General features: G+C 42.8%; 1 protein-coding gene across 1 annotated transcript in view; it reads right to left on the bottom strand.

The window, feature by feature from the left end:
* LOC146813029 (killer cell lectin-like receptor subfamily B member 1A) overlaps positions 1 to 21,125 on the bottom strand; it is a 125,618-nt gene extending 104,493 nt beyond the window's left edge. Inside the window, exon 1 of the mRNA XM_085620058.1 lies at positions 20,840 to 21,125. Within this exon, the coding sequence (XP_085476184.1) occupies positions 20,840 to 21,125 (286 nt within the window). The remainder of the gene's footprint in view (positions 1 to 20,839) is intronic.
* Between the last annotated feature and the right edge of the window lie 619 nt (positions 21,126 to 21,744).

Raw genomic sequence — 21,744 nt, forward strand, 5'->3', positions numbered from 1 at the left:
TGACCCCTCTTCTTCCGGGTGGGGGAGGATCCTCATGTGCAGGCCTCTGCGGTGCAGGGGACTCTCCGCCATAGTCCTCCTCCCTCCCTGTGGTGCTGGCAGATGGTGTTGCGACAGACGTTGTGGGCACACAGGGGGTGTGGACAGGTTGGTGTTGATCTGGCGGAGGCATTGTAGTATGTCCCGATGCACCGCAGTGATGTCATCCCACTTGGCCTCCATGCAGGCATGGTGGGCGACCTGCTCGTGTTGCATGTCCTTGAGGATCCCCACTACCTGGCAAAATCCTCCAGTGCTATCCTGGTACGCATCTAAGATGCGTGCCAGGTGGGGGTCATCATGCAGTCCAGACACCTCTGCAAGGTGCGCCCTGTGTCTCCCACCCCTCCAAGCACCCCTCTCCACACGGGTAGGACCAGCGGCGGCACACACAGGTGACACTGGGACCCCTTGGGTGGTGTTGCTGGTGGTGTTGGCTGTAGCTTCCGGGGGTTCTGTGTCCCTGTGCTGTGGGTGTTGATTGTCCTTGATCTGTCCGTGTTGGCGGGGGTGCCCCGTCGGTGTCCAGATGCTGGAGGTGTGGGTACAGGGGGGCAGATGTTGATGCTGCTGGTGCTGCATGATGGCTCACACCGGAGGGGTCAGGTTGGTCGTCGTCATCTGAAGAGGACAGTGAGAGAGTCAGACCAGAGAGCTCAGTGTCCACCAGAGTCTGGGACTGGGTATCCTCATCATTTGGTGCTGGGTGCCCAGCACCACCTGTGTTTGGAAGAGACACACAATGTGACTTATGTTTCTACATGCATCGTTGGTTCACAAACATGACATTATCTACTTTTCAAACAGATGCCTGCCTGTACACTGCTTTTTCCCAGCTTGTCACGGACAGAGTTTGATATTGTTGTTGGCCATTTCCCAACATGGCCTTGTGCTCCGCACAACAGAGCCCAGTGTCAGACATCTTGTCAGTCCCTTCCCACTCCCTGTGAGGCGAGTATGGTTCAGTTTGATCTTTCTGGGTCATGTGGGTGGGTGTAGGTTGTCTGTGACTGCGAGTCCCATTATACTCTTGGCTACACCCCCCCTTCCCAGCATGCCCATACTTCCTCCCTCTTGACTCTGCTTTCCTGTGAGGGGGTGTGACAGCAATGGCAAGATGGCTGACTGTGAAGTCCTGATGTTTGTTGTTGGCCATTTCCCAGCATGGCCTTGTGCTCCCCACAACAGAGCCCACTGTCAGACATCTTGTCAGTCCCTTCCCACTCCCTGTGAGGCGAGTATGGTTCAGTTTGGTCTTTCTGGGCCATGTGGGTGGGTGTAGGTTGTCTGTGACTGCAAGTCCCATCATACTCTTGGCTATGGTGCAGATCAGGGCATACAAATTCTCCCTACTTCCACGGATAGAGTAAATTCACAGATACACGCACATGCACTCATCATACGCTTGGGCCCATTTCACTAACATACACTCAGATTACTCTATCAGTGCCAACCATGAAGAGAGAAAACTCCTAAACACCCTGCATCTACAATAAGGTCAATGAGACCAAATTGACACTGTCTTGAGTCATGATTTAAACAACAATAATCACAATAGAGTACTCAATAAATGACAAGAAATAACCACCAACACTGTATTTAAAATAATGGTACTTTATCTAAAATTAGTCCAAATGAAAAGTCAATTCAAAAGCAAAATCATTATTCTCATAGTTACCTATTCTAGCTAAATGTCATAAATGGGTCAGGACAGGTCTCTCAGTAGAAGTCTCCCGAGTCGCCGTCCTCACAGCATCGATCCTCACCAACTCAGGTTTGGGAAGAAGTGGCCTTAGACCCTCTCTAGGCTAACAATACTTATAGCAAATCTGTCAATAATAATGCAACATAAAATGTTCTGAATATCCGTTGAACCGCTGAGCAGAGCGAGCAGGAAAGGATGTAGCATTGCTACATTTGGAAAATCTACGCTCAGAAAAAATCACAAAAATAAAAAGACGGAAGAAGGAAACTCGAGTTTGCAAATGTAACTTTTATAAATGTTCTTCCTCGGAACCATAGCGAAACCATCACTGTAATCACAAAGTTCATTGTGGCTCTCTTTTCCTCCAAGGTTATTTGGACGATTGCCTGGAGTCGCTGTCATCACGGAAACTTTCAAAACTCCAGCAGAAGCCATAGTCAGGTGACTTTCAACAAGGCCTCTCGTCATCTCATTTCACTCGAGCACAGGCTGTAAACGGCAGCCATTTTCTCTTAGGCCAAAACGAACCATCTTAATTGAAAGAAACACAAACAACATTACTACATCATCGCAATGATTAAACAGTGTTAATTCCCACTAATACCCTTATGTGTATGTAATTAACTAGCCATCTGCAACATATTTAAGCATTAGTACACGTTATTTCAAAAGCGTTTTGTGCTTTAAACAAACAGCACTTAGCAACATTCATTTAATTAAACCTGCACATTATTATTAAGCAACATATATGCATTCCCACGTGTAATTTCTCTTGTTAATTGTGTTGGTTAGTCAGAATTTTCACACAAAACAAATAATTAATGATTACAAATTAGTATTTTAATTCTCGACATATAGACAAAACTGGAGCTTAAAAACCCAATAAATTTTCAACAGAAAACTCTGCTCCAGCAATCCCCCCTTTGGTGATTTTATCACCAAATAAACAACCCAAAAAAATGTTAGTCCGATTTTAGGAGAAATTGAAAATGTCTTTTTTCTTTTTCACAACACTACACACCAGACTCCCTTTCATCATCCCTCTTCGTTTCCAAGTAACCACTCTCCCTCAATTCTTCTAATTCTATTTCTTGTGGATCTCTTTTTGACCTTTTATGTCTCTTTTCACTATTTCTTTTAATTAATTTCTTTTTTCCTCCCCTGTTTTTACAACATAAACACCCCAATCTTAGTATCAATAAAGCAACAATTACACAAGTCAAAGGAAACAATATCTTACCTATAATAGTACTACCTATTTTTGCAATAAAACTCTTAACAGCAACTATTTTATTTGCTATTTTGGTCCAGATACTTTCAGCTTCCAGTGGTACTAATTCTTCATGCAAATCAGTAATATTTTTAATATAGACCTTCAGGTCTTTGCTTCCATCAGGAATGTAAGTGCAACAATGTTGAACTTTCAGCATTCCACAGACCCCACCCTCCTTGGCCAATAAAATATCAAGGGCAAGTCGATTTTGCATAGACATGGCACGTACGGCAATCATCTCCGTATTCACCAAAAGAAACCCTCCAGCGGTATTTGTCGATAAGCGATCCACCACTGTTGACAGTTTCCTAATTCCATATGCATTCAAAGAAATTCCCACTGCTGGAATTAAAGCTCCAAAGATATCACCTACAATTTCAGACCAAGTTTCTCTCTTAAAACGTGTTAGTAAATTAATATGTTCTACATCTTCTATTCTATCTATATGAAAGATCTTTGGAAAGACCAGGCCCACATAACATGTGCCATACCAATGGTCAGGCAACCTGTAATAAGCCTTGTTCCCACAAACATAATACACTCCTGGGAAAACTGGATCTTCTCCTCCCTTGAAACCCCATCCTGTTGCAATGAAGTATATATCATGACACTCACTAGTCCCAACAAAATATGTATCATATTGGGATTTCTTTCTTGTAATGTATAGCTTACCCTTCTGTGGTGCATCTACAGCTAAAGTTGGACTAGCCCCATTTCTCAATTCTTTCCCCATCTCAATGCCCCAAATTGTCTCACTCACTTTGTATTTCCCTGCCTTTTCATGCATGCTCATTCTCCTTTCCTCTACCATGTTTAGGAAAGCCTTCTCCTCTTCTTTCAAACTGCAAGTTAAATTATTCTTAAAAATGTAATCTAATGTTAATTCTTCTTTCTCAATAAAAATCTCACCAAAAATGTTAGCTTCTTTAGCTGGATTCAGCCTTTTGTTCATAGGCAATTGCCCAAAAATATTATCTTTGTTAGACATCACATAATCTATTTTCCCTAACAAATAAAAAACACTACTCAACACACTACATGAAATTCCATACGAAGCTGGTAAATGGTGATAAGTAACACCCTCTGAAACAGATGCAGGTAACTGCATACATACGTAGCAATCCCTTACTTCCATTGTCTTCACATATTCATACAATAATTTTGAAAAAACATTACTAGAAAAATCATTAATTGACCTATCTTTATGTATGTAAGTATTACTAATTCTAGTTGGGACTACTTTCTGTGAATTCTTCTCTACATTAGTCACATTCTCAGTGTGTATCTCAAATGTACCTATTGTAACTCTAAAAGTAACTAATAAAGCTAATACACCCCATAGTAGCATTAATAATCCAGTACAGCAACAGCACATTCTACACCATCTTTTCAAGAAGGCACATCTACTTTGATTATTCTCTATGTTAGCCATTTTACTACTTTGACCGTGTCTTTTGACTTAGCCTCTACTACTCCACTACTGGAATTTCTAGAACTCTGGATTACTTTAAACAACTAATTTTCAGACTTTCTTCTTTTCACTTTTCTCCAAGTGATTTCTTCTGTTCACTCAATTTGGATACTCATCACTCTTCACTTCATCTTCTTCAACATCAAATTGTATTAGATCTCCAACATCATCCTCAGTATCCGACTTTTCTCCAATGTCAGTCAAGATTACTTTCAGGATTTCACCTGTATCTTCCTCAACCACTTCACGTAAGGTCTCCTCTGGATTTCCCTGACTTTCTGCCTCTTCACCTTCAGACAGTGCCACGTACGTCCATTCCGGCGACCTATACTTCTGGTTAGGTTTTCTTATCCTTTTGATCTCCTCTGGTTCTTTCAACTCTTTTCGCTTTTCACCTTTTGCTGAATTCTGACTCGACACCTCATTCACTTGTTCAGCTTTCGATGTATTTGCTCTTGTCAGTCTGTATCTCAGACTCTTTACTCTGTTGTTAGGCCAAAGATCTCCTTTCACAACCTTTTTCAGTCTTGTTTCTTTATTATTTCTTTCTCCAATCCAAGTTCTCTTTCTCAGAACTCGACCCTCCGATTTCTCATTCTCACTCTCATCCGATTCTGTTTCAAATGCCTCTTGTTCTTCAGCAGTTTTCTTTCGCTCCACAGTCTTTCTTACCACTGTTTGAGACTTCCCTATTTCTGTCCCTCCTCGGGTCTCCAACACGCAATCTTCTTGCTGTCTACTTGTCCCTTCACCTAGCTTATCTTGAATGTTCCCTACACCTCCTCGGGGGTCTTCCGCAATCTGTCCCTCTCTATCTTCTTCTGACCCTACTTCTTCAGGTGTAATCTCAAGTGGATTTTCAACCTCCTCATCTGATTCAGGAGTAGTCTCTGAGGAACTGCTCTTTTCTTGTCTTTCTTCTCCACTGCTTGTTGGAACTTCAGGCTTTCTCACAGAATCTGATCTTCCTTTTGAAACTCTCAATGTTTCTCTTGAAGCTTCTCCTGGAAAGAAAGAATCACCTGACTCTCTTTCTCCTTCAGCTCTTTCAAAATTCCGATTCCTTCTCACTGGTTCTGTTTCTTCATCATCACTGGAATATGACTCTTCAAAATACTCCTTACCAGTCCCATCTTTTGGGTTTGGAACTCTCAGAGTATGACTTGCATGTACCCAGTTTTTCACACCAGCACACTTTACTGCAGTTGTCGTAGTCAGAATGACTTGTCTTGGCCTTCCCCACCTTGGAACCAAGCAATTTCTTCTTCTGTGCACTTTAATCCTCACCCAGTCCCCTTGACTCAGATCATGAGCTTGCTTATTCTCAAGTGTGGTAGCGTCTCCTCCAACCTGGTGAAACACAGAATGAACTGCGTCAGCCAGGCCTTTACAGTAATCCAAAATCATGTCATCAGTTATTGTCATCAACTTATTGACAGGTACAAATGCATGACGCATTGCACGTCCCATCAAAATCTCATGTGGACTCAAACCAGTAGTTCTATCTGGAGTAGATCTAATAGTCATTAGCACTAGAGGCAAGACATCAGGCCATTTCATTCCAGTGGCTAAACACATCTTACCAATTCTGTTCTTGATTGTGCCATTCATCTGCTCCACCACGCCAGTAGCCTCTGGTCTGTAAGCACAATGTAGCTTCTGCTGTATGCTCAATGCTTCACAAATTAAACTCATGAGCTCATTATAGAAGTGTCCACCTCTATCAGACTCAATCGTTACTGGAAACCCGTACCTAGGAATCAGCTCTCTTAACAGTAACTTTGCCACTGTTATTCCATCATTTCTCCTAGTCGGATAGGCCTCCACCCACCTCGAGAACAAACAGACTACCACTAGAACATACCTCAATCTGTTCACTTGTGGCATTTCAATGAAATCAATCTGCATTCTCGTAAAAGGACCACCTTCTCTGCCTATTGTTCCTAGACTCACCACTGTCTTTTTCCCAGTGTTAAATTGCTGGCAAATCAAACATCTTTGACAAATGCTCTCTGCAATCATCCTGAACTTTGCATTGTACCAAGTCTGCTTAAAAGACCTGATCATCGCATCCCTTCCCAAATGTCCCTGGCCATGATACATCCTTGCCATTGTCGACAACATAGAGTTAGGCATGACTGGTCTACCATCTCTATAGATCCAGACATGATCTGTTTCTCTTGGGGCACAACCTGCCTTGATCCAGTCTTTCTTTTCTTCTTTTCCTGCCTCATCCTGCAACTGTTTCACCTCATCCCACGTTTCTAGGAAATTAGTAAACATCACAGAACAAAAAGAAATTTCCCCTTCTCGTTCCCTATTAATCGAGTGATTATTTTTAGCACAATATTGTGCTATATCGTTTGCGAAACGATTTCCAAGAGTTACAAAATCATCTCCTTGTCCATGAGCAGCACATTTTACAACTGCTAATTCTTTAGGCAGCTGTATCGCCTCAAGTAATTTTCCAATCACTTCAGCATTCTTTATTGGAGTCCCACTCGACGTCAAGAAACCTCTCTGTAGCCAAAGCTGGCCAAAATCATGCACAACTCCAAATCCATACTGACTATCAGTCATCACAGTCACTCTCAGATCTTTCCCAATTTTGCAAGCTTTCGTCAATGCCACCAATTCAGCAACTTGTGCAGATTTCACTCCTTTCAATGGTGAAGCTTCCATAACTTCTGAAACCTTGCACACTGCATATGCTGCACTCAGCACACCCTCATCATTCCTCAGACATGATCCATCCACAAACAGCACATGATCACTCTCAGGCAATGGAAGATCTCTTATGTCTGGTCTCGGTTTTGTACAGTAATCCAGCACATCCAAACAATTGTGATCATCTTCTGTCTTTATACCCACACTTTCATTATCTGGTAATAATGTTGCTGGATTCACATTCACACATCTCTCAAGAGTCACATTTGATGCTCCAAGAATGACTTTCTCATATTTAGTCAGCCGACTATGTGACATGTACTGAGTTCTGCTTCTTGACAAAAGACTTGCCACATTATGAGGTACGAATACCCTTACAGGATATCCCATTATGATTCCTTCACTCTGTTCCAGACTTCTGCATGTTGCGGCTACAGATTTCAGACAACCTGGTATACCTACAGCTACAGGGTCAAGTGTCGATGAGAAGTACGCAATAGGCCTTCTCAGTTGTCCATGCTTCTGGATTAACACTGAAAGTGCACATCCATTTCTCTCACTGCAGTACAACTCAAACTCTTTTTCATAGTCTGGCATACCCAAAGCAGGGGCTTCACACATTCTGTTCTTCAATTCCTCAAATGCTGCCATTTGTTCTCCATCTAGTTCCAATGGGTCTTTCATCTCACTTTTTGTCAGCTTAATCAGTGGCTTTGCTATCAGGGAGAAATTACTAATCCACTGACGACAATAACCCACCATCCCCAGAAACATCCTCACTTCTCTCTGGGTCCTTGGGGCTCTCATTCCCCTGATAATTTTGAAACTGTCATCAGTCACCTTTCTCAGACCCTTTTCAATATTGTGTCCAAGATAATGCACCTCTTTCTTGCAAAATTGCAATTTGGCTGGAGATACCTTTAACCCTCCATCTGCCAGATGATTTAGTAAAGCTATGGTATCTACTTCACAAGCTTCACGTGTCTTTGATGCCACGAGTAGGTCATCAATATACTGCACTAGCACTGAGTTTTCAGGCATGATCAAACTCTCCAATGACTTTTTCAATAACTGATTGAATATCGAAGGACTCTCTGTGTACCCCTGTGGGATTCGACACCATGCTAAAATACGCTGGCCAAACCTAAATGCAAAAATCGGCTGGCTGTCATGATGCAATGGAATTGAAAAGAAAGCATGACACAAATCAATCACTGTGTACCACTCAGCATCATGTGGAATCTGATACAAAATCACTGACGGATTTGGCACAATGGGACAACATGCCACCACAATTTTGTTAACTTTTCTCAAATCTTGTACAATCCTGAACTTCCCATTAGGTTTCTTTAGCCCCATTATCGGTGAATTACACGGGCTACTCAGTAGTTCTCTCAAAACTCCCTGCTGAATCATTTTCTCTATTATAGGAGTTATTCCTTCAATTATTTCTGGTGTCATTTTGTACTGAGGAATGTTAGGATAAGTAATTCCCTCTTTCACTGAAATTTTCACAGGATCTACATTATTCATCAATCCCACATCCTCTCCAGTAAAATCCCAAACTGTCTTTTTCACTGTGTCTCTCAGCTCTTGAGGCAAATCCTCTGGATTAAACACAGCATATGTACCAACCATCTCACTTTCTCTATTATCTAGAGTCATTCGGTACAAAACATCCTCATCTTGTGTTTCAAAAGCTATTCCATCCGGAGTACAAAAAATTGTACAATTCATCTTGCATAGCAGGTCCCTGCCTAACAAGTTCACTGGACTAGTGTCACAGACCACAAATCTGTGCATGTCTGAAAATGTCCCTATTTGTACCCTTACTGGTTCAGTAAGACGTGTCTTGATTTGTGTATTGGCTACACCAACTACTTGGATTGCTTCATCCGAGAGGGGAAGATTTCTAATATCTGCTGACCTGACAGTTGATCTCGTCGCGCCTGTGTCTACTAAAAAAGTAACACTTTCTTCATTTATTTTCCCATCCACAAATGGTCCTGCCTGGTCTATTTCTAGAGTTGCACCAAGTATGCACTCTTCCTCCTCTCCTCGGCACCGTCAATAATCACCTTCAGACTCACTCCCTTCATTCTTTAACAAATACTGTTGTACCTGGTTAGAACGCCTTGGTTTGTTTACCTGCTCCTCATTGTAGAATCCTGAATCCTGATTGTACTTTTGTGACCCTCTATTCTGCGGCAAGGGCGGTTTTGGCTCTTGACCCTGCTGTCTCACAACCTTCTGTTGTTGCTGCTGTTGATTATTCCCCTCGTTCTGCACCTGTTGATTTAAGGTTTTACTCTCATTATTCACTAATGGTGGATTGGTACATTCGGATCTCCAATGTCCCAGTTGACCACAGTTGTGACAAGGGAACTTTTTCTTAGCTTCCTCAAGATTCCCCCTTTCCTTTCCCTGCATATCTGGGCCTATTCCCTGGATTATTTGCCTGTTCCACCAACTGTGCTTCTTGTCTCTCCGCAACCTTCACTTGTGCCCACATTGTTTAAAAGCCAGTATCAGCCTCTCATAAAAAGCATGAACTGATTCTTTTGCTTCCTGATGTGTTCGATCTATCTTAACCCAGTCTGTCTCTTTTGGAGGTACTTTACTTTTCAGGTATACAATCACCTGATCGTACTTCCTCATTACCTCTGGATCTGGTGCTCCTGTTCTCTGATCTCTTGGATATTCCTCAGTATGCCAACTTTCAACTATCTTACACTCAGCCCACAAGTCTGCTGGAACAATTATATCAAACAGACTATTCAGGTCAATCCACAGCACTTTTGACAATTTCACAAACCTGTCTACCTGCCTATACCACTCGACGGGCTTTTCTCTCAGTCGAGGGAAATCATTCGTAAACGATAAAATATCCTGTCTGGTCCATGGAACATGTACATATCCTCCTCCAGGTATTTCTCTCATAGGATAAGCATCCACTGTTTTCTCTTTTCCTCTCACAGGAAATGCTGAATAAGTCCTGTCCACTGATTCTTCCCTTTTCTTGTACCACCTATCCTTCCATTTTTCTACATCACCCCATTTTCGCAACAATGCAATCATTTCCTTAATCTGTCCTGTTCTACCAGCACCATTCAGATTTTCAATATCTTTGTCCGTGAAATCCATCCTGTAAGACTTCTGCAATGCTTTCACCTTATCAATGTCAACTCCTTGTTCATTCGCTATTGCTCTTAACCTGTCATGTGTATTTTTAGCTCTCCAGGTAATGTTTTTGCACATGAACAATAATTCTCCATCATGATGATTTTTTAGAATGTCTGTAGGAATTGTCCCTACAACAAGCTCCTCTAATTCTATGCGTAACCTGGCCACATCAATTGCCTGGGAATCTTCATCCCTCTTTTGAAGGACTCTCATCCAATCATTCAAATCTTCAGCTGTTATTTCAGTAGTTCTTTTCACTGGAACCACTTTTTCTGGCATCCTCTGTGGTTCTAAAATTGGCATCCCTGAACAACTAGCATCACTAGTATCCAATCTCAAATTAGACTGTACCTCTAATCCTCCACTGCATGTGTCACATCTGGATTGTCTCAAATCATCATTACTTTCTGTCCTTTTTCCTGAGTCTCCTGAGGGACCAGCCAAACTTGTTATCTTATTCCCAACATATGGAACCACCAAACCATTTTCACCCGTCCTCTGCTTATCAAAAACAGGCATAACCGGACCTATGGTTACAGGCACCGTAACAGCTTCTAGATTCTTCGTCAGTTCCCTAATCTTTTCAGTCAGTTCAGATGTAGTTCTGGCTAATTCTCTCATATTCTCATCACCACATCTTTTCTCTCTCTCTCTTTCTCTGAAAGGGTTACCACTTCTTAATTCAGGTGTCACAACTTCTGTCTCAATGATACGCAATGTATCTCTTATCGGAGAAGCAACTGGTGTGCTCTCTTCTGGTTCTGGTCTATATGGAGGTGGTCTCTTGTAAATCATGTCATCCAAGACCTCATCCTCATAATCATTAACTCTATATCTTTTCACTTCTGCCTCAGGAACCCTTTCCGTACCCTTCCTTTCTTCCTTCTCGTCAACTGTTCTCATAGGATATAATCCCTCTGACATACTAGCATCTCGCCATCTCCTCATTCGATCATGATGAGTTTCACGATCATGTTTCCTCCCAAACATGTATCTATAGTTGCCTCCAGACCTCTGTTTTTCTCGCTCATGTACTTCCTCTTCCCATTCCACCAAAGCCTCAAACTGTGTCGGCCTTGGTCTAGGCTCTAGACTCATCATTTTCTCCCGCAAATTTCTCAACACGGCCAGATTAAATGAACCATGTTCTGGGAATGCTAGGACACAATCTTCCTTAGTATACCTAGCCCAATTCTCCAACCATATACAGGTATGATACCCATATCTCGCAACCATGAAGGATGCTGGCGTTTTCGTTGGAGGTAACAATTCACCTTCTCTTGTTTTAACATCTTTATCCTTGTCAAACCATCTTTTAATTTTTCCGAACAAGGATTTCTTCTTTTTCTCTTCTTGGTAATACATTTTAGCGTTTACCAAACTTTCTAATCCCTTCCGTAATACAACTGTACAGTACGATATTTTATCCAATAACAGCGCGACTCACACCAACACACCAATCCTGGAGCGTCTACGTCACCTTGTACCCCTTCCAATCCTTGCGCGGCTCACACCAACGCACCAATCCCAGCGCGAGCACTGTTCTGATCTACTATCCAATCAGAGCGCGGTCTGTATGACGTCAGCAGTCGCTGCAGTCGCTCCTGCTCCTGTCTCCTGTCACTCGTCTACCCCTCCTTTACAAAATCTTCTCATATAAATATCTCCATTGTCTGTTTCGCTAACCATAGAATAGTAAAGAAATCTATTTCACAAGAATCCCGTCTTTTCCCTGAAACAGCACTCACTTCTGCTCCACTACGGAATTAATACTCTCGTTGACACAGAAGCACATCCCTCTACTCTGCCCTTCTATCATGCATCCATTAACTGTTTCCTCTAGGACTGCTCCAAAGAGTCTTACAATCAACTAAATGCTCATACATTCACGCACTTTCATACGAGAAAATATAGTACATACACACATAATCCTGCCTTCCCGAGAACAGCGAACAGTCTGCCCTACTACAGAATCATAATACACGTTAACCAAGCAGCGCTTACCTCTGCCCAGTCCTTCAGACAAGCTCAGAGAATACCTATTACTTCTCCCGCGATAAGCTTTAACGGCGAACCTTACGGATCCCTGGGACTTAAGACCAGAGTTTCACAGATAACCTTCGCTACCATCTACACTCCTTTTATACCAGAAAAAATCCCTAATAGTAACACACGACGATGTCACTGATTCCGAACCCAGACAATGTGACGCGCAACTTCAATTGTCACACGTTTCTCCTGCATACGTACAGGACCAACAATCCCGTCTTTCCCGAGAGCAGTATATACTTCCCTCTGCCCTACTACGGAACTGCTACCAGCTCCCAAGTTCCAGAAGCACTACATAAAACTCAATACGACGACTCCAACATATAGTATTAGTACATATATCAACATCAATCAATAATCAATGAATCAAAAAGCCAATGTACAAGCAATCTAATCAGATCAAGACAATAATCAAAACCATCAAATTCTGCTACCAGGAAATTGGTGCAGATCAGGGCATACAAATTCTCCCTACTTCCACGGATAGAGTAAATTCACAGATACACGCACATGCACTCATCATACGCTTGGGCCCATTTCACTAACATACACTCAGATTACTCTATCAGTGCCAACCATGAAGAGAGAAAACTCCTAAACACCCTGCATCTACAATAAGGTCAATGAGACCAAATTGACACTGTCTTGAGTCATGATTTAAACAACAATAATCACAATAGAGTACTCAATAAATGACAAGAAATAACCACCAACACTGTATTTAAAATAATGGTACTTTATCTAAAATTAGTCCAAATGAAAAGTCAATTCAAAAGCAAAATCATTATTCTCATAGTTACCTATTCTAGCTAAATGTCATAAATGGGTCAGGACAGGTCTCTCAGTAGAAGTCTCCCGAGTCGCCGTCCTCACAGCATCGATCCTCACCAACGCAGGTTTGGGAAGAAGTGGCCTTAGACCCTCTTTAGGCTAACAATACTTATAGCAAATCTGTCAATAATAATGCAACATAAAATGTTCTGAATATCCGTTGAACCGCTGAGCAGAGCGAGCAGGAAAGGATGTAGCATTGCTACATTTGGAAAATCTCCGCTCAGAAAAAATCACAAAAATAAAAAGACGGAAGAAGGGTATATCGAGTTTTCAAATGTAACTTTTATAAATGTTCTTCCTCGGAACCATAGCGAAACCATCACTGTAATCACAAAGTTCATTGTGGCTCTCTTTTCCTCCAAGGTTATTTGGACGATTGCCTGGAGTCGCTGTCATCACGGAAACTTTCAAAACTCCAGCAGAAGCCATAGTCAGGTGACTTTCAACAAGGCCTCTCGTCATCTCATTTCACTCGAGCACAGGCTGTAAACGGCAGCCATTTTCTCTTAGGCCAAAACGAACCATCTTAATTGAAAGAAACACAAACAACATTACTACATCATCACAATGATTAAACAGTGTTAATTCCCACTAATACCCTTATGTGTATGTAATTAACTAGCCATCTGCAACATATTTAAGCATTAGTACACGTTATTTCAAAAGCGTTTTGTGCTTTAAACAAACAGCACTTAGCAACATTCATTTAATTAAACCTGCACATTATTATTAAGCAACATATATGCATTCCCACGTGTAATTTCTCTTGTTAATTGTGTTGGTTAGTCAGAATTTTCACACAAAACAAATAATTAATGATTACAAATTAGTATTTTAATTCTCGACATATAGACAAAACTGGAGCTTAAAAACCCAATAAATTTTCAACAGAAAACTCTGCTCCAGCAGCTACACCCCCCTTCCCAGCATGCCCATACTTCCTCCCTCTTGACTCTGCTTCCCTGTGAGGGTGTGTGACAGCAATGGCAAGATGGCTGACTGTGAAGTCCTGATGTTTGTTGTTGGCCATTTCCCAGCATGGCCTTGTGCTCCCCACAACAGAGCCCAGTGTCAGACATCTTGTCAGTCCCTTCCCACTCCCTGTGAGGTGAGTATGGTTCAGTTTGATCTTTCTGGGCCATGTGGGTGGGTGTAGGTTGTATGTGACCGTGAGTCCCATCATACTCTTGGCTACACCCCCCTTCCCAGCATGCCCATACTTTCTCCTTCTAGACTCTGCTTCCCTGTGAGGGGGTGTGACAGCAATGGCAAGATGGCTGACTGTGAAATCTTGGTGTTTGTTTGGCTACAAGTCCCAAGTGAGCCCCTGAGCTTCACACAGAAGCACCCAGTACGGGTTATCTTTTGCTGATATTTCAATGAGGTGTGTGTCAATGCATTGTACCCGGTGAGTTGTGTGGAGTTTGTGTTGAGGGGGGGTGTCTCCCCATGCTGATAAGTATGGTCAGGTCTGTCAGTCCTCCTTCCCATCATAAAACGTGCTTCCATTGTAGGGCATGCAAGTTGTCTTTCGTCAGTCAGTGGTGTCCTGCTTCTGATTTGTACACAAGCCCTAGCAGGGCCTTGTGCTTCCCACAGCAGGACCCAGTGTCCGCTATCTTGTCAGTCATTTTCCACTCCCTGTGATGTGGGCATGTTTCTGAGAGGTGTTGATGGGCCAATCAGGAGGGGGAGCATAATCTGTGACTACAGGTCCCATCATACTTTTGGCTGCACTCACTTCACCTGCATCCCCACTATTCCTTCCTGACAGTCAGCTGCACTGTGAGGTGGTGTGTTTGTGGTGTCAAACTGTCTGGCAGAGTGTATTTGGCTTAGTGCCACTGGCTTGCTCTATTTGTTTGTAGGTAGGTGCATGTCATGACACAGTTCCCAGTCACTATGAGATGGCAGGTATTGTGTTTGTGTGACTGGCATACACATCTTGGGATGATTATCTATTTGTTAGTGTAGCTTTTCTTGCGGTGCATGGTTTCACTGTCCCCTTGCCACACAATCTTGGGTATGTTGTTTGTGTACTCACCAGGCTCTGGGATGTCTGTTAGGACATGGACGCTCTCTGGTGGTACGATGTCCCGCACCTTCTCCTCCCAGGTCCTGAAGTAGACTGGTTTGGCAGGAGGGCCACCGCCGGTGCACTGACTCAGGGCGTGATCTTTTTCGATGAGTTTCTTGACCCTCCTGCGCACGTCATACCACCTGTTCTGGATGTCGTCCTTTGTGCGCCTTGCTGGTGCTTGGGTGTTGACCTTGTCCACAATCCTCCCCCACATCTTGGTTTTCTGTGAGATGGGGTACGTTTGGATCAATGTACCAAACAAATGGGGCTCTACTCTGATGATCTCGCCTACTAGCTCTTCTAACTCACTATCTGTGAACTTTGGATTCTTCTTTGGAGGCATGGTGATAGGTGGTGGTGGTGAAGGATGTGTGTGTGAGGGTGCAAGTGATGGTTGGTTGGTGTTGGTTTTACTGGGTGTATGTGTGTGTGCTTTTGTATGAGGTGCTGATGGTGTGTGAGTTGTGTGATGGGTTAGTTGTGAGTGTGTCTGTGATTGCTGTGTACTGGTGTTTGCTGCTGGCTGTGTCTCCAGTTTGCAAGGGATGATGGTAGTGATTGTAGTCCTTTATATAGTTGGAGTTGTGGGTATGTCTTTGCCCCATGTTTTTTTGTTGGTATTTATTGGCTTTGTCATTGCTTGTTTGGACCTTTTTTTGTCTTTTTTCCTTTGTGTTTTGTAGGCATAAAGGAGATGGTCATGTGATGGAAACGGATGCTGCTGTTGTCTCGTGCGGGCCTCTCTGCCTCATTCACGCTGCCTGTCTTCTGTGTTTGGTACGCGTCGTTCGCGGCAGTCTCTATTGCTTGTGTGCGGGGTTGTCTGTACATGTCGGTCGTGTGGCTTGTTCTCCGTGCGAGTCGGTCTGGTTTTGCACACATTGCATTGAAATGCACAAATCGTACATCGGGGGTATGGGTCGGTCGGCTTCGTGTCGGTCGGTGATATTCGCGTTGGTTTTCCGGCCGGATCACTATTTTCCCTACGGCTCGGTCGTACGGCTTGTATTCCGTACCTGTCGGTTGTAATTCACACGCATTGCATAGTACTGCACACGTCATACGGCACTGGTCTGTGTCAGTCGGTGTTCGGTCCGGATCCGTGTCGGTTGGTTCGTTTGGTGGCCGGAATCGGAATTGGCCCCCAAATGACAGGATTGCCGAATACCAAAGCCCTAATTACGATTTGCCGATTGTTTTCTGATCCCAGTTCACACTACTGTTTGCACCGGAATCAGAATTACAAGTTCTGTTGTAGTTAGCATATGCCTCACAATATTCCACAGGTACATTTTGGCAGGTGAAACCTGATGATTTTTACCAGAGGAAAATACAGGTGTGTGTGAATTCCACCTCATACCTCTTTCATCCACCAGAATTCACTCCTTACCTTTCTTACTTCACTCTTCAACTTTCATTTTCTGCCTTTGTCCCAGTTTTCCAATCTATATCTTTCTTTTCTCCTTTTCTGTGTTGCTTTTCTTGTTCCGAGTCAAACTCTTAAGAAGAAAAATAAGACCCATACCCCAGATATGATCTTCGGTTTGCCCCACCTCGAACCACCAGCTCAGATTGGGCACTGGTCTTTCTCAAGTTTTTATAGCAACGTTTCTTTGCTGTAATTGTATGATACAAGTAAAATTGTCCCTTCAAAATCACATCTCTTAGAACTTAGCTAAAACATTCAGCAGTTGTATGACCCCTACACATTGTTACGCCAGGAAAAAATATTATGCCGTGGACTATATTGGTTGTTGCAGGCCCTGAAGCTGTTGCTCATGCCTATAACAAGGGTGAGGGCCTTTAACAACAAGTATAGTTGGAGGCAGAAGGGCTATAAGGCTGTTAGACATTCCACCCACCCACTAAGGGTAGAATGTTCTTAATTAGAAAGGATGAAACAGAAAGACAAACATTGGAATGTTTGAGAAGGAGGCTTATATCAGCCATTATAAGCCCAGAGCCACTACATTGTCTTCAGTGGAGCTCTCAACATCCCAGTGTTCTAATATAGCCTTATAGACCGCTACAGCAGGCTATACCGGCTATTAAAGGTCCGCTCCAGCGTTCGCCTTTAACAAGGGAGCGGGACTTTAATAGCCAGTATAGCCCAGCTACGAAGGGCTATAAGGCTATTAGAACATTCTGCCAATAGAGGGCAGAATGTTCTAACAAATAAAACAAAGGCTTCAAGGGGGCACAAGGGGATTGTTCACCGCCACAGCTGTGAACAAAGAAACATTGGAATGTTGGAGGTCCGGACATATACCAGCCATTACAAGCCCAGAGCCACTACATTGTTTTCAATGGAGCTCCCTCCATTACAATGATCTAATTACACTTATCAACCTCCAGCATGAAGTTTCAGGGATGTCGGCCTTCAGATGTGCCAATGTGGCTAAACCCTTTCAGTCTTACATAAACCTGCTACCATACTCTGCTCACCAAAACCCCCTTAATTTAGGCAAAGACCCAGTTCCAACCACATGGCCCCAAACAGTCACATGCAAAGGAGGCAAAGGCTGTGCTTTGGGCGGCCAGAGCATAATGGCCATGGGGAGGAGGAAAATGATGCTTTTTAATGTGGAAGATTTTTTCCTCTATAGTCAAGTGCTGTGATACAGAGAACAGGGAGATCTGCTGGAGAATGTTGGATGCAAATAGCCCTTTTAAAATACTCTTCTCCCTTGGTCTTCCTCTCATGGAGTAGAATTAACAAACATCCTTCAGGTTAATTTTGGAAATCTACGACTGGAGTGCTGGTGTTTTGAAGGTACCCACACCCAGATACCTCCATGAATTTTGGGGGAGTTTTATTTCTATGCTTGCCATGGAAGCATTGTTGCTTTTTCTTTTTTGTTAGCAACCCTTATCAGACTCCCCCATGATTTTGCGGCTTTATGTGGCAAATTTCACGGCTAAAAAAAGCTACATTTGCGGCCTAAAAGCTAAAAATTTGCTGTATTTTTGCAGTGGACAAAATATGTGCCTGGCACAAAAATAATGCAGACTTGTGCTTTCGAATGCAGGGGGCACACAAAGGTGTGAGGCGGCCTGCAGGCTTTACAGAGGAATTTATCACCTCTGCTGCCTGCCTGTTGCTCACCCTCCCTTGAAATGCTCAGTAAAAGCACAGAGCCAGTAAAGAGAGGGTGAACACCAGCTTTTTTTGCATATTTTGCTGGCACTTTTGTAAAAATCGTAGCATTTTTACAACGTGTCGATTTTGTGGTTTTTTTTGCACATCTTGAAATTGCAAAATCCTGGGGGGTCTGCTTTATATGTATTTCTCTGGCTGGAATGGTCACACAAACTATTTTTGAGTACCTACAAACTTATGTGTTTTTTAATATGTTCCACTCATTTTCCATGTTTAGCCACCCTTGCACGCGAGCCTTCCCACTTCTAACCCTAAACATATAATGACAAAAATGGTGCCATAATCGCCGTACTCACAGATCATTTGCCATCATAGGTGCACTCTACTCTATTTGACACAAAATGTGAATAACAACAACAATTTATTGATAAACTCTAGGAGATGTTACATTTGGATACAGGTTTCAAATGTATCTTTTCTCAACAAGAAAATCTCTGTTCTCATGTTAGCCTTCCAAGGACATTAAACTCATAATACCACTGTCAAGTAAAAAAAATATCATCTAAAAATCTGCAAAGAAATCAAATTGGTCTGAAGGCCTCATTAAGTTTAAGCGCTGTTATCACTTTCGTATCCTCTTCTTCCCTTATCAGTGTATATAAATCCTCTCTTGAATAGTCCCCTTTTGTGTACAAAGAGGTGTAGAACCTTTGAAATTCCTCCAGCTTATCCTCCTCCCTAATTAAGGGTGTCCTATTTGCTGTTACAATTTCCTTAATACATTCTCTCTCTTTTGACTTGAGTAATATAAAGGGGCTCCCACTATGGCCTTGTCACAGCTCAATACGTTGTCCATGAAAAGCTCACATAGAACCATCATTTTCATGCCAGAAAATAGGATTATATTTAAGAGGCTGTGGGCTAGCATCGGGCAGTAACTTCTGAAGACAGGTCGATGTGATTTATGCCATGCTACTGATGGACTGGCTGGCCCAGTGGCATGGGGTTGGCCTGTGTGAATGGTGGTGTCTCTTTCACAGTGCAAGACATTTTTAAGAGTAAATAGCTAAATGCTCTTTATTGACTTTGGGACAGATTATTAGCTTGGCAGAAAGGATACTCCATCACCAGAGCTCTCTCTGCCAAACTGAATGTCCACCCGACTTATTTAAAGATGAGCGGACCTTCATTATATCGACAACTGAGATTAATCCATCACCACCATACCCGATAGAATAAGGGCTGTTGGAGGTTTGCCCATATGTCCGCCCACCTGATTTAAATGTAAAATGTAAATGTATTTGTACTTATATAGCGCACTTCTACCCAGGGGTCTCGTAGCGCTGTATTCATACTGCTGTGGAACCCTTCCTGGTTTTCCTGTGAGATGTCCACTCCTGGGCACCCCCCAAGGTGAAGCCAGGCATCCTAGCGCTATGGGGGCCGTTGTGGAGATTAAGCAAGCTATTTAGAGTGGGTGAATACATCGCCAGTTCACTCAAAATTAGGCTCTGCTTTACTTACACCACGGGCACTCTTGCCGTCAGCCATTCTGAACCCTTCTGATACAATAGTGAGTCTCATGTAGCAAAGGCTACTCACCTGCTGTAGGGCCTGTTGCAAATTTACACCCGACACAATTTAAGACATTAATATTCAGGGTCTGAAATTTGCATCGCTTGATTTCCATTGATAGTTGTTGACTGGTTTGTGGGTAGCTCGTCACCATACAACACCTCCTATATGAGGGATGGTGGTATATATTTCTTGTGGACTAATGGGCAGCGAAAAATAAAAAATGCCCTACTCGTCACAGGGGAGGCGATGGAGCGATGGAGTAAAAGCCCATCTGCCCAAGTGTACAACTTTGTCCTCATTGTTACTTTGATAATGTGCCCTGGTAAGAGATCAATGTATATGTCAAAAATATTTAAAATATTCTTCCTCTTCTCACTTCAGTTATAGTTTTTGTGTGGGGTTATATTTATTTACTGTACTGCAGCTAACATGAGTACACATAACAAAGAGTAGTCCTGCACCAATAGGATTCACACTACTAAAATAGAAACTAACAGTCAGGCACAAGCATAAATTGTCCTTCTGATTTAAAGACACACCATGGTGGTGTTCACTGCATCAGGAAGTTCAATAGCAGCACCCAGAACATAAGTGCTAGTTGCCATAACTTTTAAGGTTTTTTAGCCCATTAGAGATATTCCAAAGCCATTAAATACACAATAACAAAGTGGTATGCTTTTGGAAATCCAGGGCCCTAATGCAATCCTCTGCATGGAAGTTACTGTTCTAAGTTTATTTCCCTGTAGTCCTCATGCCATTATTTGAGCGAAAAAAATTATGTTGAGTGTCCCTTCTGGTGCAATATATCTACATATGTTCGAAGAAAGATGAAAGGTGGCAAGAATAATGGGAGTTCTCACCTCTCAGTACATCTTCACATCTGTCCCCTGGTTTCCTCCTCCCCTTGAGCTGCAGAGCTGTGTATCCCTCCTCATCCTCTGGTTTTCTTCTCCCTTGGAACTGCAGAGCTGTGTATCCCTCCTCGTCCTCTGGTTCCCTCCTCCCCTTGAGCTGCAGAGCTGTGTATCCCTCCTCGTCCTCTGGTTTCCTCCTCCCCTTGAGCTGCAGAGCTGTGTATCCCTCCTCGCCCTCTGGTTTCTTCCTCCCCTTGAGCTGCAGAGTGGTGCATCCCTCCTCGTGTTCCATAGTTGAACTTATGAAACTGGACTAATGAACAGAGGATCTGAGCTTTGAATGGTTTCTCACAGAGCTGCTTGGCTGCATCACTGCTCTCTATACCGTGCACAAAAACTGGAAACCACCGGCCCTCAGCTAGAAGGTGTTTTATGGTGACGCGCTGCCCACAAACCACTGAACAACTATCGAAGAAACTCACGCAATGGACGTTTCACACCTTGAATCTTCATGTTTTATGTCCTGTCGGGTGTAAAATTGCATTAGGCTTAAAAAAAGGCGAGCAGCCTTGGCTACACAAGACCCCCTTTTCATGTTTCTCCAACGGCACAGAATGAAGACTCCTTCCAGAAATCAGACGACTTCCTGTTATCACTATATTGTAGATCATGTTGTCAGTATTTTTGCGGGTGTATTATTACTCTGTTGCACTTTTACAAGATTTCACTTAAACATAAATGTAGCTGTATAAAACAAAGATTGAAGACCTGTAATTATCAGAAGAACATTTCACGTTTTCACATCAAAAGCAATAATATCTTCTAACGCTTGTCAATACATATTGTTTGGAAATAGGAAGTATTACAAATTTGGTTCAGGGCTTCCATTATCCATCTTTTGGGTGCTATTG

The sequence above is a fragment of the Triturus cristatus genome, chromosome 7 (assembly GCF_964204655.1).
Source record: "Triturus cristatus chromosome 7, aTriCri1.1, whole genome shotgun sequence".
Classification (NCBI taxonomy): domain Eukaryota; kingdom Metazoa; phylum Chordata; class Amphibia; order Caudata; family Salamandridae; genus Triturus; species Triturus cristatus.